This window comes from Cyanistes caeruleus, unplaced genomic scaffold (genome assembly GCF_971803275.1).
Source record: "Cyanistes caeruleus unplaced genomic scaffold, bCyaCae1.hap1.1 HAP1_SCAFFOLD_101, whole genome shotgun sequence".
Classification (NCBI taxonomy): domain Eukaryota; kingdom Metazoa; phylum Chordata; class Aves; order Passeriformes; family Paridae; genus Cyanistes; species Cyanistes caeruleus.
In genome coordinates, this window is record NW_028255903.1 from 230145 (window position 1) to 247824 (window position 17680).

The 17680-nt window shown below is 52.0% G+C and overlaps 3 protein-coding genes across 4 annotated transcripts in view; 1 reads left to right on the forward strand and 2 right to left on the reverse strand.

Moving 5' to 3' along the window:
• The window catches only part of LOC147646318 (maestro heat-like repeat-containing protein family member 7), a 253483-nt gene that overhangs the window by 170545 nt on the left and 65258 nt on the right, over window positions 1-17680 (forward strand). The window lies entirely within an intron of this gene.
• On the reverse strand, window positions 523-8952 carry LOC147646320 (olfactory receptor 14I1-like). The gene is made up of 3 exons (XM_086873577.1): window positions 5326-8952; window positions 2638-2728; window positions 523-1553 (listed from the first exon to the last, which is right to left on the reverse strand). The coding sequence occupies exon 3, from the start codon at window positions 1528-1530 to the stop codon at window positions 598-600; it is 933 nt and encodes a 310-aa protein (XP_086729703.1). The 5' UTR covers window positions 1531-1553; window positions 2638-2728; window positions 5326-8952; the 3' UTR covers window positions 523-597.
• The window catches only part of LOC147646321 (maestro heat-like repeat-containing protein family member 7), a 119958-nt gene continuing 117128 nt past the window's right edge, over window positions 14851-17680 (reverse strand). Inside the window, exons 11-16 of the mRNA XM_086873597.1 lie at window positions 16792-16968; window positions 16500-16655; window positions 16242-16343; window positions 15916-16018; window positions 15579-15635; window positions 14851-15288 (exon numbers count right to left, since the gene is read on the reverse strand). Coding sequence (XP_086729723.1) covers window positions 15089-15288; window positions 15579-15635; window positions 15916-16018; window positions 16242-16343; window positions 16500-16655; window positions 16792-16968 — 795 coding nt within the window. The 3' untranslated portion in view covers window positions 14851-15088. The remainder of the gene's footprint in view (window positions 15289-15578; window positions 15636-15915; window positions 16019-16241; window positions 16344-16499; window positions 16656-16791; window positions 16969-17680) is intronic.

Below are 17680 nucleotides of genomic sequence, written 5' to 3' on the forward strand. Positions count from 1 at the left end.
CTCTGCACAGGGACCTGGACAGGCTGGATCCAGGGGCCAAACCCAACAAGATGAGGTTTAACAAGTCCAAGTGCCGGGTCCTGCACTTTGGCCCCAATGACCCCTGCAGTGCTCCAGGCTGGGGCCAGAGTGGCTGGACAGCAGCCAGGCAGAAAGGGACCTGGGGCACTGATGGACAGCAGGCTGGACATGAGCCAGCAGTGTGCCCAGGTGGCCAAGGAGGCCCCTGGCCTGGATCAGGAATGGTGTGGCCAGCAGGAGCAGAGCTTCAGTGCCACCCCTGACTTGTCCCCAGCTCTACACACAGACATTGCTGCTGCAGCTCCAGAGAAGGGAACAAAAGGCAGATCTCTGGAGAAAACTTTGCTGGGATACCCTTTAGTTCATTTAAAGCCACCAAGAGCTCAGCCCCTCATTGACACAGTGTGTGGCCACAGGGAAGGTGGAGAGAAACAAAATGAGAAATGGCACAAACAATGACATTTATTTGTGGACAAGATTTAAACGTAAAACAAAGAAAAAGAATCTCCAAAACGAAAACAAAAACTATCAAAGATGACTTTTATTACAAGTGATTTGCAGAAACAGGCCAGCAGTTTAATGTTTCTGAAATTGTCCAGTCATCAGTGTCCACACTGCAGCCTTGAGCTCCTGGTTCCTCAGGCTGTAGATGAGGGGGTTCAGGGCTGGAGCCACCACTGAGTACAGAACTGACAGTGCCAGATCCAGGGATGGGGAGGAGATGGAGGGAGGCTTCAGGTTGGCAAATGTGCCAGTGCTGACAAACAGGGAGACCACAGCCAGGTGAGGGAGGCAGGTGGAAAAGGCTTTGTGCCGTCCCTGCTCAGAGGGGATCCTCAGCACAGCCCTGAAGATCTGCACATAGGAGAAAACAATGAAGACAAAACAGCCAAGTGCTAAACAGACACTAACAGCAAGAAGCCCCAGTTCCCTGAGGTTTGAGTGTGAACAGGAGAGCTTGAGGATGTGTGGGATTTCACAGAAGAACTGGTCCAGGGCATTGCCCTGGCACAGGGGCAGGGAAAATGTATTGGCCGTGTGCAGCAGTGAATAGAGAAAGGCACTGGCCCAGGCAGCTGCTGCCATGTGGGCACAAGCTCTGCTGCCCAGGAGGGTCTCATAGTGCAGGGGTTTGCAGATGGACACGTAGCGGTCGTAGCACATGATGGTCAGGAGGAAATATTCTGATCCAAGGAAGAACAGAAAGAAAAAGAGCTGTGCAGCACATCCTGTGTAGGAGATGTCTCTGGTGTCCCAGAGGGAATTGTGCATGGCTTTGGGCACAATGGTGCAGATGGAGCCCAGGTCAGTGAGGGCCAGGTTGAGCAGGAAGAAGAACATGGGGCTGTGCAGGTGGTGGCTGCAGGCTACGGCGCTGATGATGAGGCCGTTGCCCAGGAGGGCAGCCAGGGAGATGCCCAGGAAGAGGCAGAAGTGCAGGAGCTGCAGCTGCCACGTGTCTGCCAGTGCCAGCAGCAGGAAGTGGCTGATGGAGCTGCTGTTGGACATTTGCTGTGGCTGCACATGGGGACCTGTTCATGGATAAAGGACAGTGACAAGTCAGGAGAGGCTGGGACTCTCCTTTGTTCCTGCTCTGGGAAAACCTTCACCCAGGTCCCTGCCTAAGCTCCAGCTGTGCTGAGTGTGCCAGGAGCAGCCAGGCCTGTGCCTGGGGGCTCTCCAGGAGCCATCCCTGCCCTGCTGCCCTGGGTTTGTGGCCATGTGGCAGAGGAACAAGGCTGGAAATTCAGGATTTGTCAGGGGAATCACTCCTAAAGCTGAAGGGCTTGGTACCACCTGCACACACAGTTCTAAAGTATGGCAGGAGATGGTTTTAGGAATTGCTCTCCTGCCCACACATCATTCCTGGTTCTCTGAGGTCAGAAATCCCCAGCATTTCTGCTGCACTCAGAGTTTGCCACTGAGAGATGTGAGAGGCAAAGGATTCCCTGTGGCTTTGGGAAGGTGAGGGGCTGGATGGGCTTGTTCCCAACTGCCCTGGCTTTGCACCTTTGGCTGGAATCAGAGCACAATCACACTCCTGTGTCACCCTGGCATAAACCAGACCCTGCCCAGGGCAGAGGGATCCCTGAATGTCTCACCCTCTCTAAAGGTCTCTGGGCAAGGTCTCAGCACCTCCTCTGCCAAGGACACTCACGGCTCCCTTGGCAAAGCCAGCAGCATTTCCTCAGCTATGACATCTCTGCCCTTCCCCGTGGGACATTCAGGGAAGTCCAAGAGGCTCTGGCACAGATTTGCAGCCAGGAGGGCAGCTCAGAGCTTGGAAGGACACAGCAAGGAGATCCCCAGGTGTGCCCATGATGGGATCTCAGGGAGGGGACTCAGCTCATTCCCCTTTCCCATGGACTGCTTTGCCCACAGCCCCACAGGTCACAGGGAAGCTGGGACACCCCATTCCCATGGACACACCTGCCTGGCAGCAATCCCAAGGGCAGGGCCTGACTCAGCTGCTGCAGATGCCAGAGCCTCCCTGAGAGCCCCAGGTAACAATGACAATATCAGAGCAGTGCATTTAGCCATTTAGGAGGCTCCCAGCAGAGAGACTGAGCACCCAAAGTTACAATTCTGGCATCTCTGTAAATGTTCCAACATTACTTTGCTGATCCTGGTGTGTCCCTTTCAACTCAGAATGTTCTGTGATTCTGGGATTACAATTCCTCTTCTGCTTCTCTCATCACCCTGTTGTCTATAATCAAAAGAGAAAAAAACCACAAATTTTTAACAGTATTAGAACAGTAAAGTAAAAACCAATTTAATTGGAAGCTTCCAGGTGTCCCAGTGGGGATGTGGCATACCCAGCCACTTATTTCAACAATTTAAGAAGGTTGATTAATTAGGATATTTAACAGAAACATTCAATAGGAGATTCATTGCCCCAGCTACACGCCCCTGACTCAACCCATTCGAGTAGGTCCGAGGGTTTCTTTGCCCCACTTTTTGTTATGACTGCTCACATTCCAGTTAAAAAGCAAAATGTTCTTCTTGTAGCTCCTCTTTCTGATGATAAGACTATATAGTATTTCAGAAATCTATTTAGAAAGTCACTTTATTGTTCTAAAATCTAAGAGAAAGGTTAGGAAATGGACTGGAGCTAAATCAGGATAACAGTTATAGAAGTATATAATAGTAGTTTAATAGAGTTACTTAAGGATTATGATTTTATAACTATATAATAATAGTTTACAAATCTAAAAATATATTTAAAATATATAAAAAGTAAAAATCCTTTTGTCATCATTGCAACTTTCCCACCCTGCTTAAAGAAAGAAACTGAAAACACTCAGGAAATCTCCTGATCTTTACAGCAATCCCATTCTCACCTTCCTTTGGGAAGTGTCCTCCGGAGCTGTGTCCAGGCAGGTCTGGAGCTGGGAGCAGCCCTGCCCCACACAGCCCCTCTCAGCAGCAGCCCCTGCCCTGCTCAGGGTGGCTCCTTCCCCCCACAGCTTCTCCCCAGCGCTGGGAGCAGCTCCCCGGGCCGGCTGAGAGCTGTCCCTGGCAGGCAGCAGAGTCCCTGCCCCAGCACAGCGCCCTGGGCTGCAGGACCCTGCTCTGCAGGACAGCCCTGGGCACCCCTGGCTGCTCTGCACGAGGGACAGGCAGAGAATGTACTCACAGAGTCTGTAGGCACTGGCATGTTCCAGCTTCAGGAGATGGCTCCAGGAGCTGCAGCTGCATTGTCCTGCAGCCAGAGGCTTCCTGTGTCAAGGGCTGGCAGTGATTCTGCCCCAGGCACTTCTCAGCACCTTCCCAGCCCTGACTGATTGAAGCTCTCTGTGCCTCTGGGCTGTGCCTAGGGTGGCTGCAGGCAGTGCCCCAGCCCTGCTGGGCTGGCAGAAGAGCTGCTCAGCAAGAGAAATGTGCTTTTGAAGCTCTTCTTGGTTTCCAGGAGCTGCCTCTGTGCCAGGAGCCCGGCCCAGCTCAGCAGCACAGACACAGCAGCAGGACTTTAATGAGCCTCTTGGGGCTTTGTGCTGAGGCCCTGAACATCAGTCCCTGAGAGGCAGGGGAAGAAACCTGTCAAGAACTCCAAGTCAGAATGGAACTCCAAAGTTTCTTTTCCTTTTAATGGGTCCCACTGAGGGATGTGACTGAGAAAGTGTCCCCAGGCTCCAGGCAGAGCAGAGAACTGGAGGCACTGATGACAGGTGGGGACAAAAAGAAGCCAAGTCTTGGTGCCCTGGGCCACAGCAGCCTCTGTGCCAGCAAGGGCTGTGAGGAGACACCTTGTCCTGAGGCCCTGGGGCCTCCTGGCACAGCCCCAGCAAGGCTGGCCACTGTCACCCCCTTGGCCTGCCCTCAGCATCCCCCCTAGCCCACATGCCAGTGGCCTCAGGGATCTGCTGGAAGGAGTCCCTGGGGAGCCTTGCTCAGGAATGGCCCTGGGGGCTCCTTCATGCTCCCAGCAACTGCAGCTTTTTCAAAGGACTTTGGCTTTTGCCTTGGAGTCTTTTAAGAGCTTGTGCAATCCTGGCCTCCAATTATCTGCTGTAATTAGTCTCTTGAGAGGCTTTGTCAGTAACAACACTCAGTGGAGATCATTAATGCTTCAAGGTACTTCAGGTTCTTAAGGTACTTTCCTTTTTCCTTCCCACACTGAATCTCTGAGAAGTTTGTGCCATCATGGCCCCAATTATCTGCTTTAATGAGTCCCTTGGGAGCTTTGCATTGACACTCAGTGGGGCTCATCAATACTTTGAGATACTCAGGGCTTTTTCAGCTGCTTTGGATTGTCCTTTCCACACTGAGTCTCTGAGAGGTTTCTGTGCAATCCTGGCCTCCAGTTCTCTCCTCCAAGGAGTCCATGAGGAGCCTGTGCTGGGGATGGACCTCAGTGGCACCCATTAATCTTTGGAGAAACTTTGGATATTTTCCTCTGACTTGGACTCCTGGAAAGGTTTGTGCAATCTCCTCTCAGGCCCTGAGGTTCCAGGGCTCAGCTCCAAATGCACCACGGGGCTCATTAGGATCAAGCAAGTCCCAACAAACCATGGCTGTGCCTTGATTTCCCTCTGGTCTGGTGCAGTTCTTAGGAAAGTTTCCTGCAATAGTTATGGAGAAATAGTTCAAAGAACTTCTAGGAAATATGTGTTCCTATTTTAAAGGGTGTCTTTTATTCCTGTTCACTTTAGAGCAGAGGTGATTGCAGCATTCAGTGATCATTATTGATCCAGGGTCTCTCCTAAGGAGGTCTGGCCAGGTCAGAGAAGCTGTGTCTTGAGATCTGACCCAGTGTGGACAACCTTGCTCCACATTCCCCAGCCCCATCCTGTCTCTCCTCACTCCTCTGGGATCTGCTTTGCTCACACAACTGGTTGCACTCAGGCAAAGAGGGGTTTTCTTCTTTCATTTTAGCAGTCTAAAACTGCTGAGTTTCCCCGTGGAAAACAGACACCCTCCTCAAGTGTGTGCCAGCCCAAGGTGCCACCAAGGAGGTTCCCCTTCCCCAAGGCAGAACCAGGCAAGGAATGTTTCAGACACACAGGAAGCTCTGTAATAAACACAAACCCAGAGTTGGGTGAAGGCAGAATTAGAGCAGCTGCTGAAGGACAGACAAGCTTTGAACTCCTTGCAGCTGAAAGCACCAAGTGGGTGGTTGGGAGGTGTGTGAGTGAGGCAAGAGTGAGGGAAGGGAAATGCAGAGAGCCCTGGAAGTGCTTCTGTGCAGCCAAGCTGTGGGGAAGGGCACTGCAGAGCTGCCCTGGGCCAGATGTGAGGGTGGATTATCATCCCAACCTGCCCTGGGCCATTGCAAGGGGCTGTTGCCATGGTCACTGCACTGACCCCACTGTGCCAGCCCTTTGCTCAGGGCTGCTGTCACTGCCCAGAGCCAGAGGGGATCCCTTGCTGGGGGCTTGTGCCACGGCCACCTGCCCTGTGCCGCGCTGGCTGGTCAGGCGTCGTGGAACCAGCAGCAAACGCCACTGCCAGGGCCAAAGGTCAGCTCAGCCAGACAGAAAGGGTCAGTGCTGCCACCTGTTTCCATGGCAACCCTCACTGGGACACCACACCTGGGTCACCTGTCCTGGCAATTGCCATGGAAACCCAGCTCATTGGAAATGCAACAGTGGACAAAGGTTTTAGTGGGGCCTGCCACAACAGGACAAAGGGTGGTTGTTGCAGTGTGTTTCTTGTTCATGGTATGTTCTGTTACTGCCCCAGTTGAAGGTTTGGTCCAAATGAGACCCTCCCACCCCACTTGGTTAATTTACCCTGAGTCACCTGTAAATTCTACCTTAGACCCACTGCATGCTTGGAATTCCACTTCAGAAATCCCCTAAATTTCGATGTTTGATTAGTCCATGTGACCCAATTTCCCCCCATACCTCCTTCATTGGAGGATGATTTTGTGAACCTTGCCTTTTACCCTCCCCAGGATATCTCTGATTAGCTGATGCTTTGTACCCTCCCTTTGAACCACCTCCCTATTTCAGCTGTTGCACGCTCGCATTTTCTGTCTTTTGCCCCCAAGATTCCCCAGAGCAATAAATCCTCTGTTATCCCATGCAAAAGACCTCCCTCTCATCCTTGTCTCCTCAGAGCACAGACTGACAGCCAAAAGCCATAGAGCGAGTGCTCCAGTCACAGCTGGGCTCATCCTGCTCCTGGGCTGTGACCCACTCCTGGTGCGGCCCAAAGTGACAGAGCCAGATCAGCTCCTGCCCAAGGTGTTACAGAGTGACTCTTGCCAAGGAACTTTGTGCTGCTGTCACTTAATATTAAATCTGGTTTTTGCTGCTCCCTTGCCGGGGATTTTTCAAACGCTCTCAAGTCCTCGTTGGTGACAGGGTGAAGGAGCCCTGGCCCAGGCTCTGGCCCTGGGGGACACAGGGATGCTCCTGGGGGTCCCTGTCCCCCCGTCCCACCCCCACGGCCCCAGCCCCGTCCCTGTGTCAGGCTCTGGGGTCGATCTGATGGAACATCCTCTGGGGAAGGCTGCGGCACCAGGGGTGGGGGAACCCGGGGGGACAGGGGACCCCGCTGTGCAGGAGCAGCGTTGGACTTCTCTGGGGGGAACTGTGAGAGGGGCTGGGGTGGAGTGACCTCCCCAGTGACCTCACATTTCCCCCTGTGATGTCACACTGCCCCTGTGATGTCACACAGACACCTGTGACCTCACATTTCCCCCTGTGATGTCACACTGCCCCTGTGATGTCACACTGCTCCCTGTGATGTCACACAGACACCTGGGATGTCACACTGCCCCCTGTGATGTCACAGCCCACTCTGGGCAGCCCTTGTGATGTCACAGAGCCAACTCTGGGATGTCATCCTGTGACGTCATACAGCTGTGGTGGGATGTCACAGAAGACTGTAATGTCACAAAGACAGCAGATATTGTCACAGTCTACTGTGATGTCACAGCCTGATCTATGATGCTACACAGTGACACTCTGATGTCACAAACCACTCTCAGATGTCACAGAGCCACCCTCTATGATGGCAGAGTGTGCTCTATGGCCTCACACCCTCCACTGTGATGTCACAGCCAGCTCTGTGATGTCACAACCCCATCAGTGATGTCACTCAGCCCTCTTTGTGATGTCATACAGACACCTTGTGATGTCACCGAACACACTTTGATCTCACAGCCAGGTCTGTGATGTCATACAGCCATGCCATGATGTCACAGCCTGCTCTGTGATGTCATGTATCTAATGTCTAATGTCACAGTCCTCTCTGTGATGTCACAGAATCCCCTCTATGATGCTGTAGCTGCTCAGTGACCTCACACAACAAACTCTGTGATGTCACAGACCCATCTGTGCTGTCACACAGCCCCTTTCTGACATCCCAGCTGCTCTGGGGCTCCCAGACACAGCCCCAGAGGTGCCGCTGTGACACAGCCCCCTCTGGGACATCACACAGCCCCTGCCAGTGCTGAGCCCCTGGGAGCTCTGTCTGGGCCTGCTCGTGTCCCTGAGCTGCCCTGGCAGGGCCCCAGCCCTGCTGGGCTGTGCTCAGGAGCTGCTCCTGGCCAGAGCTGTCTCTCTGCAGCGCTGCCCTTGCCAGGAGCTGCCTCTGGGCCAGGAGCCCGGCCCAGCTCAGCAGCACAGACACAGCACCAGCACTTTCATCACCCTCTCGGGCCTTTGGGGCTCTTTGCATCACACTCAGTCCCTCAGAGTGTGCTCCAGAAACTTCTCAAGAGCTCAAAGTCAGATGGAAACACTGAAGTTTCTTGTAGTTGAAATGAGAGACACGAGTGAGAAAGCGTCCCCAGGTTCCAGGCAGAGCAGAACACTGCAGGCCCTGATGGCAGCTGGGGACAAGCAAGGGAAAGGTGTCTGTGGTGCTGAGCAAAGCTGGATGTGTTTCAGGGATGCCAAGGGCCAAGGGCTGAGCCCCAGCCCCTGGCAAGGCAGATGCTGTCCCTCCCTCATTGCTCAGGGCTCTTCCCGGGCCACTGGCACGTGGGGATGTGCAATGCCAAGGGCAGCACCATGGGGCGGCCCCTGCCAGGCTGCTGGGCAGGGACAAGGAGGCAATGAGGCCCCAGGGCTGCCAGGGTCACTTGTCCCCTGCTGGCCTCAGGCCCAGGCCCAGCAGCCATGGCCAAAGGCTGCACAAGTTGCCTCTGGCAGGGCCTTGAAGCTGCTGCCCATCCCTGTGCCCTCTCCAGCCCAGGCTGTCCTACGGTGTTGTGATAGATTGGCATGAAAGAAAACAAAGTCAAACACCTAAGGAGGTAAAAATCGCTGGTGGCTGATGGGAGTTTGTCTCCTCGCCAACAGCTGGCCATTTCTAAGAATTGACAGCAGTTTTAAGCACTGCAAAGTGAGATCAAGCTGTGAACAGCAGCTTAAGCCCTAAGGCTGGGAATTTCTTTGTCTCTTGGTTTGCTGGCTGTGAAAGGTAACTGAGCTCCAGCTGGCTTCCCGTCCCCGGCCCAGCCCATGCGGCCCGGGCAGGGGCTGGGCTGGGCCTGCCGCGGCTCCCGGCCGGGAGATGGGGCCTGCGGGGCTTGCCCCGGGCTCTGGCCGGGCCAGGCCGCTCCCTGGCTCGGCTGCACTTTTTGCTGCGACTGAATTCACCACAGACTGCCCAGGAAAGAAAGAAAAAGCTCTTGAGCTGCGGCGGGCTGAGACAGTGACCACACTCTCCAGAGCAGCCATGAAGAATCTTCCAGCGCACACAGCTCCAGCCGCTGCTCCGGCAGAGATCACAGAACCATCTACAAAGCCTGGGCAAGATTTTAACCTTTTCATTACCCAGATGAGACTTGCAGATTAATCCTTTTACCCAGAGAGAGAAAAAGAGAGGAATCAACATGTAAAGAGACTTTATAAACTATTAGAGACAGTAAAGAAAAGAATTAAGCTTCAGAAGAGGTAGAGAATAAGGAGATGCTTTAATTAAGCTGAAATATTTTTCTGTTAAAGCTATGGAGATGGACAATAGTGTTCTGAAAAAAACTCCTTTAATTCATGACAGAGTATATTGGGAGGAATGGAGTGTTCAAAGTGTGGATTTTCAGCAAGAGGTGGAGTAATTGTGATACAGTGAGGTGCTGGAACAGAGCGGGGAGAAGTAATAGTTGAAGATTTGAGGCCTTGAGAGGCAAAGAGAAAACTTCTGTTTCCAGGGAAGCTCACAGAGACAGATGAAGAGAACTTTTGCCTTTGAATAACTCATCCTTAAAAACGACACCCCTAGACTCATTGACCCATACACACCTCAGAGTGATGTGAAATGGGAGGAGTGAACTGCTGACAGGATTTCTGGGCAGCTGGCATCAGGAAAATAGAAAACTGTAACAGAAATGGTTTTCTTGTGAAAAACTCCACAAATTAGCAGAAGAAGACTTGTGTTTCTCTACAAAGACTGATGAAAAGAGTCTAGCAGGAATTAGGACATTTTAAACACCAAAGTTCCAAGGTTTTTTGTCTCTATGTTGCCATGTGAACAAGGGAATGGTTCGGTAGTGGGGGAGAAAGAGGTTTTCTGGAGGTTTATTCTGGTGTTCTTGTAGTTTGTTAATAAAATTTCTTTATTCCTTTTAAGTTTTAAGCCTGTTTTTCTCCTGCTCTAATCCATATCTCACAGCAAAAAATAAGTGAGTTTTCTAGTAATTTTTTAGTTACTGCCTCAAAACCACGACATTTATTGGGTGCATTAGCCGGAAAAATGAAATTAGCAAATCTAAACCAATACAAAAGAAACTCCTCAAAATTCCAGGAAAATGCCAAAAAATTCCTTAAATCTTCTCAAAACATTACCAAATTCCAGAGACATCTCACAAAATGACCACAAATATCCACAAAATTCAAGAAAAATCCCACAAAATTCTTGAAAAGCACCACAAAATTCCTTAAATCTTCTCAAAACCCTACCAAATTCCAGAAACATCTCACAAAATCTCCACTGATTTCCCCAAAATCTAAGCAAAATTCCTCAAAATTTCCACAAATTTTCACTAAATTTTAGAGAAATTCTACCATATTCCAGAAAAATCCCAGAAAATGTTCACAAAATACAGGAAAAACCACACAAAATTCCCTAAATCATCCCAAAACCCAACCAAATACCTGAAACATCTCACAAAATCTCCACAAATTTCCAGAAAATCTAAGAAAAGTCCCTCAAAATACTTCAGGTCTCCTACAAGTCCCACAAAATTCTGGAAAAGCTCCACAAAATTCCAGAAAAATTCCACAAAATTCCCTTAATCTTCTCAAAACCTTACCAAATTCAAGAAATATCTCACAAAATTGCCACAAATGTCCAGCAAATTCAAGAAAAATCCCACAAAATTCCCTAAATCTTCTCAAAACCCTACCAAACTCCAGCAACATCCCACAAAATCTCCACTAATTTCCACAAAATCTAAGAAAAATTCCTCAAAACTCTTCAAGTCTCCAAATCCCACACATTCCCACAAAATTCCTGAAACATCCCGCAAAATCTTCACAATTTTCCACAAAACTCCAGAAAAACCTCACAAAATTCTGGAAAAGCCCTTCAGAATTACAGAAAAATACCACAGAATTCCTAAAAACTTCTCAAAACCCAACCAGATTCCTTCAACGTCTCACAAAATCTTCACAGATTCCCACAAAATCTTAGAAAAATCCCTCAGAATTCTTCAAATCTCCTCCAAATCCCACAAAATTCTAGAGAAATTCTCAAAATTCCAGGAAATTCCATAAAATTCCTTAAATCTTCTCAAAACCCAACCAAATTCCTGCAACATCCCACAAAATGTCCACAAGCGTCCACAAAATTCAAGACAAATCCCACAGATTCCCCTAAATCTTTACAATATTCCATATAATTCCAGAAACAACCCACAAAATTCCTTAAACTTTCCAAGACCGAACCAAATTTCTGCAGTATCTCAGAAAATCTCCACAGATTTACACAAAATTCAAGAAAAATCCCACAAAATTCTTGAAAGCCCCATGAAATTCGAGAAAAATATCACAAAATTCCCTAAATCTTCTCAAAACTCATCTAAATTCCTGCAACATCTCAAAAAAACTCGATCCATTTCCACAAAATCTAAGAAAAACTCCTCAAAATTCCTCAGGCCTCCTCCAAATCTCACAAAATTCCAGAGAAATCTTCAAAATTCCAGAAAATATCTCGCAAAATTCCCTAAATTTTTTCAAAACCTACACAATTACAGCAACATCCCTCAAAATCTCCTCAAATGTCCACAAAATTCACGAAAAGTCCCACAAATTTCCCTAAATCAACTCAATATCCCACAAAATTCCAGAACCATCTCACAAAATCTCCTCAATACCCCATAAAATTCTAGAGAAATTCCACAAAATTCCAGAAAAATGACACAAATTTCCTTAAATCTTCTCAAAACATTACAAAATTCCAGCGACATCTCACAAAATGTCTACAAATGTCCACAACGTTCAAGAAAAATCCCAGATTTCCCTGAATCTCATCAATATCCCACAAAATTCTACAAAAAAAATCCACAAAATTCCAGAAATGTCCCACACAATTCCAGTAAAATCTGATGAAATTGTTAGAGATCTGGAACACACATCATCACAGAATGATTCTATGCAGGTGCTTTATTGAAGAACTCTGGGTGTCAGGGGTACACAGACCCAAATCTGACCTGATTTGCTTTTGAGCTGAACATATTTTATACTCTATCGTTATACAACTTAGATATTAATTATTAAACTTACATTGATCTATTGTATGCATTGTTTTTACCCAAGCATGGATTTCTCGTTAACCCACCCCAGCCCCCTAACATTGTTCCTCATGTTCTTTAAACAATAATTATATCTAATCACATCTAACAATTCTATCATTTATCATATATTGATTACACAGGTACGGTTTCACATAATCTTTAGCAAGCCTAACTTACTTCCTGAGTTCCCGAATTTCCTAAGATTTTAAAATGTTTTACAATCACCTCCAGACACAAATAGTCCTGCCTGGACAGTCACAGAGCTACATCTATTTTTAGTTTTAATTTTTTAGATTTTTCCAGAGCCTGCTGGCTGTGTTCAAGGTTTTCTCCCTATTTCCTCCCTAGTGCACATTCTCCAGAAATTGTGCTTTTACATCCTTTTGCATTGATTAAAGTTACCTGCAATGACGAGTCAATCCAAACCCTGGGAAAACTTGAACTTCAATGTGTACCCACGCAAAATATCTGCCTCCCACATCTGAAGCCATGAGCTGCCAAGTACTGTCCCCACTGTCATACCCTGTCCCCTGGAGCTCTGCTGATGCCATTTCAAAAGGGTTGCCAATGAAAAAAAGTTTGAATATTTTGGTAGTTTCCACACTGGCATTCAAATCCTTGACTAGAAAAATCACAAGTCAAGATTTCTAGGATTCTTCCATACCAAAGCTGTCATTCTCACCCGTGATTTTAGAGTGTCTGAACAGTCAGACAAGGTTTTAGTTTTAGACCCTACAGACAAAGTCCCTGCTGTTCGGCGATCCCATTCCATCAGCATATAGTCCTGATGATTCCTTTAGGCAGGAGCAGCAAAGGCAAGAATGAGCCAAACAAGCTGCTCCTGTGTTCTCATGTCCTGCACAGCAGTAACTGGGAGTTCAAGAATGGATTCAGGAGACAATGGGTGCACAGGGAGCCACCAAGACTTTGGGATGCTGAAATGGACCAGCCTGGTGCCTGTGCCCGGGCTGCACCGCGCTGAGCTCCAACTGGACAATCTAACAATGGTTGAATGGACACACCATGGGCCACTGGAGACTCCTACTCCTAGTTCTGTGAGCTACACTATTCACCTGTCATTCACCAGATGATATTTTCATCTTTGCTTGAAATCCAGGAGAGGAAAAGGTCAACATGGAAAAGTGTTCTCCCAATTCTAGTGACACCTGTGCCTGCACACCACCTGTGCCCATGGCAGGGTGCTTGGAGACTGGATGATGTTGATGATACTTTGCAACACCAAGTGCTCTTGGATTCTGGGATTGCCCAAGTGGAGAGCAAAACTGAGCCGTGTAAGTCCCTGCTTTTTTTCAGCACATGCTGCTTCTTCCTTTGTTCCAAGCAAGTCCAGGATTTGGTTTCATATGTCTTTAAGGTGCCTGGACAGATGAGAGGGAGGGCAGCTGCCCCATCAGACTCTCTCTCTCTCTCTCTCTCTCTCTCTCTCTCTCTCTCTTTCTCAGGATGGTGCCAATGCCGCTGCCTTGGGACACCTGAGTGTGGAAGGCGAGCTCGCCCTCAAGCATGGCCATCCAAGTCAGTCACGGGCACAGGCTGCAGTTGAAGCTGGCAAGCGTTGTTGTAAGGCTGCAAGTGAAGAGAAAGCCATTGTGGCCAACTCTGCTGAAGCCTTTTGCCAAAGCAAAGGCAATTGTGCCCACAGCCTCCCCCTGTTTGGCACCTGGCTGCTGCGGACGCCTCAGTGCACAGGTGCCGACGTTGGGGCTGCTGCTGTTCCTGGGCACACTCTGCTGCTGTTTCTGTGGGCTCCAGAGCCGCTTGGGCAGCAGCCACTGGGCAGCCCTGCTGGAGGAGACATCGCCACCCTCCCCATGGTGGAAGCAGCTCTGTGGGCCCCGAGCTCTGTGTCAGGGGGGCCTCGGTCACAGCAGCGTGGCCTGGGCAGCCGCGAGGGCCCGGGATGGCCGCCAGCCCTGCCTCTGCCCACTGCCCCTTCCTGGAGGCACCCAGTGGCCATGGCCTGGCAGCACCCCCTGCCCTCCATGTCCCCAGCCAGCCCAGCCTGGGTACCTCGGGCTGTCCCCACCCTCCCGCTGGGGTGGTGTCCCAGCCTCCAGGCCTTCTGCTGCAGGCCTGGGGGACATTTTGGGGACACACCGGAGCAGCCGGGTGTCAGGGACCAGGCGGCTGCCCGGGGGCTGCTTATGGCCTCTGACACCCAATTCCTCAGGGCTTCCCACCACCCCGGCTCCTCCAGGGCCTTCTGTCCCCTTGGAAACTCCTGCCACCCACTCCTTCACACATCCCCCTCGTGCCTTCCCACTGCCTTGTCCCGTCTGGGCCTCCGCAGCCCCTCATCCCTTCACGGCCTCCCAGCACCCCGTGCCCTCAGGGGCACCCCCAGCCTGGCCCGGCAGCAGCGCCGCAGCCCCACAGGAGCTCCAGCAGCTCCTCAGCCATCACGGCAGCAACACACGGGCAGCAGGACACAGATGGCGCTTCCTGCCTGCCACAGGGCTTGTGGCTTCAGCACAACCACCAAAGGCCAAGGGGCTTCTGGCCATTTCCCCTGCACCACTGCACGCCCCGGCAGGTTGCTGAACACAAGAACCCTTTTCCCTCTCTTCCCCTATGTCCCGCACACCCTGGGCAGCAAAAGAAAGGTCTTGGGACTCTTGTGGTTTATAACATATCCTATATTATTTACATACTAGATGGAAACGAAACAAAGAACAATCTCTATGAAACAAAAACTAACAGATGGCCCATGTGGCCCCAGAAGACAGAGCCTCTCAGCCCTAACATATCCTATATTATTTACATACTCAAAAGAAGAGAAAAAAGGAAAAGAACAACCCTTATGAAATAAAAAATCCTGGCTGGCCCATGTGGCCCCAGAAGACAGAGCCTCTCAGGTCAGCTCTGAGTATACCTCCAGCAGTGCAGCCAGCCCAGGCCCGACAGACGAGGCCGTGTCCTCCATGCCCTGAGGATTTGGTCTTGCATCCTCTGCAGGATGGAATATCGGGCACTCTGGATGGCCCGGAGGACATACAGCGTTTCAAGTGCCAGGTCTGACACGGCACCGCTTCTGTCCTCCGTCAGGCGTTCGAGGGCTGCAAGAGAGACGAACAGAGCCACGGTCACACCCCAGAGCTGTGGGGGCCCAGCGAGAGCCCCCTGCCAGGGCCATGCCAGCCGGCTCTTGCCTTGGCCAGGAGGGAGCAGGGACCAAGGGGGTCAGCCCGAAGCTGCTGGCCACAAATGCCCCACGTGGCCCTGAAATCTCACTGTGCTCTGCCCACGCCGCCCCTCATCGGGACAGGGAGCAGAGCCCTCCACAGCCTGGCCAGGGCTTGCAGCTGCCCCCAACAGCCAACACTGTCAGCCCGCTGCCATGGCTCACCTCTGCACAACACCTGGAGCTCTGCCTGCTGCCCCCTTAGCTGCTCCCCGGCCATCCCTGAGAACACAGAGCCTGTCAGGGTCCCAGCAGCACAGCTCCCTGACAGCGGCGCTGCCAGCCCTGTGGCCACATGGCCTCCTGCCCCGGCAGGGCTCAGCCCGGGCCCTTACCGCATCCTAACCCAGCCCAAGGGCACGGCTGCCAGAGGCCGGCAGCAGCAGCCCCGAGGGCAGCCGGGGCTCCAGGGCGCCGGGCCCGGGTGCCGCTGCCGGGGCAGCAGCCGGGGCTGGGGCCGAGCTGCGGCGGGGCGGGGAGGGAGCCCGGGCTCGGGACTCACCGATGACCCTGATGGCCGCCGCTCGCAGGGTCTCCTGTGGGTCCTGCAGGTACTGCAGGGCCCGGCGCAGGTGCTCGGCCAAGGGGATCCTGTGGTCGGCCAGCTGGAGAGAGCGGCAGGAGGGAAGGGTTGGCGCGGGCTCTGCCCCTCGGCCGGGCGCTGCTGCCTGCGGCTAGCCCCGGCCTCCCGTGCCCGGCCAGCCCTGAGAAGCCGTGCGGCCCCCGGGTGCAGCAGTGGGCAGGGGCACAGCTGCCAGCCCCACACACTGAACACCGGGGCCAGGGGGCTTCTCTAGCCTTTGGCTGGCACTTGCAGGCTGCCCTTACCACGAGCTTGGCAAACTTCCACAGCTTCTCCTTCCTCACAGCTTTTTCCAGGTCTGGCCTCTTCAGGAAGTCAGCCGCGCGAAGGAGCGTTGTCCGAGAGGCCTGGGGAGCAGCAGAGCCGCAAATGGCCCCACAAGGCAGGGCACAGGAGTGTCCCAGTGCCAAGGGCTGGAGGAGGCTGCAGCCTGCAAGCCTGCGTCAGGGCAGGAGGCAGCTGAGCCCCCTGCCAAGGCGCAGCAGCAGCCCAGGAGTCCTCACCTCTGCCACATGCCGATTCTCATCTTGGCAGTGGAAAAAGAGTGGGAGCAGGCTCTGGTACACTCGTTCCTTCAGGGGCTTTCTTCCTTCTTCTTCTGCTGAAGACATCACTCTTCGAAGGAGAGACATGGAGAGCAGCTGCACCTGGCTATCAGGCTGTATGAAAGGAAGGAAGGAAAAATGACCTCATCATTGGCTTCTTGTGGCCCACATTGGCGCAGGCCTGCAAATGCACAGGGCACAAAGTGTCCGGGCAGCAGGCAGTGGCCGTGGCTGGGGCACAGAGCCTTACATTGTCCAGGAGTTTCAGGAGCGGCTCAGCCAGCTGCAGGGCCCTGCGCCAGGATATTGGGGTGTCTTCATCCAGGAAAATATGGCTCAGGAGAGCAATGCTCATCCTGGCCACGTCACTGTCCAAGTCCCACAGGAGGTGCACTAGTCTTCCTGTCAGGCTCTGAATTCTTTCGGCCTGTGCAGAACACAAGGGTGTGAAAGCCCGGGCAGCTGCCGCAGGGCCCAGAGGCCAAAGGGCTGTCCCAAAACACTCGGGCAGCTGAAGCAGGAGGCAGGAGAGCTGGGAGGAGCTGCCTCAGCGCCCAAGGCAAAGGCCAGCCAAGGCCAAGTGACAGCATTGCCCAGCCTCATGCTGCCCACATGGCTTCAGCTGCTGCCCCCTTCTCACCATGGAGGGACGGTCCCTTAGGAGGAGGAGAGCCCTGAGAACCTGGTGATGCATCTCTCTGGAGTTGTACCACAGGTACTTATACAAGATCTCCATTAGGCTGTCACCACAGTCACTCAAGTCCAGGCAATCTAGGAGCTGAAAGGCACAGGGCAGTGAGAGAGGAGCTGGCCGGCAGGAGCCTGGAAGTGCGCAGGGCTGGGTTCAGGCAGCAGCACAGGGCGCAGGTGCCGTCCCAGGCAGCTGTGGCTATGCCAGGGGACAGGGCTGGCAGGGAGCTGAGCGAGGTAGTGCTGGCCATCAGACTCACCTCCACAAGGAATGCCATGGCAGAGACATCCCAGTGTGGCAACGGTTTGCTGAGCACCTCAAGCAGGTAGCTTAAGATGCTTTTGCACAAGTGGACGGATGCACGGCGCATTACCCTGGAAGGCAGAAAACGGCATAAAGAGTCTCAGCAAGGGTGCGAAAAACCTCTCCCAGGACTGACTGACACAGT

What these genes read in the sequence shown, in the direction of transcription:
- LOC147646320 (XM_086873577.1), bottom strand. Translation starts at nt 1,530, where the DNA reads ATGTCCAACAGCAGCTCCATCAGCCACTTCCTGCTGCTGGCACTGGCA.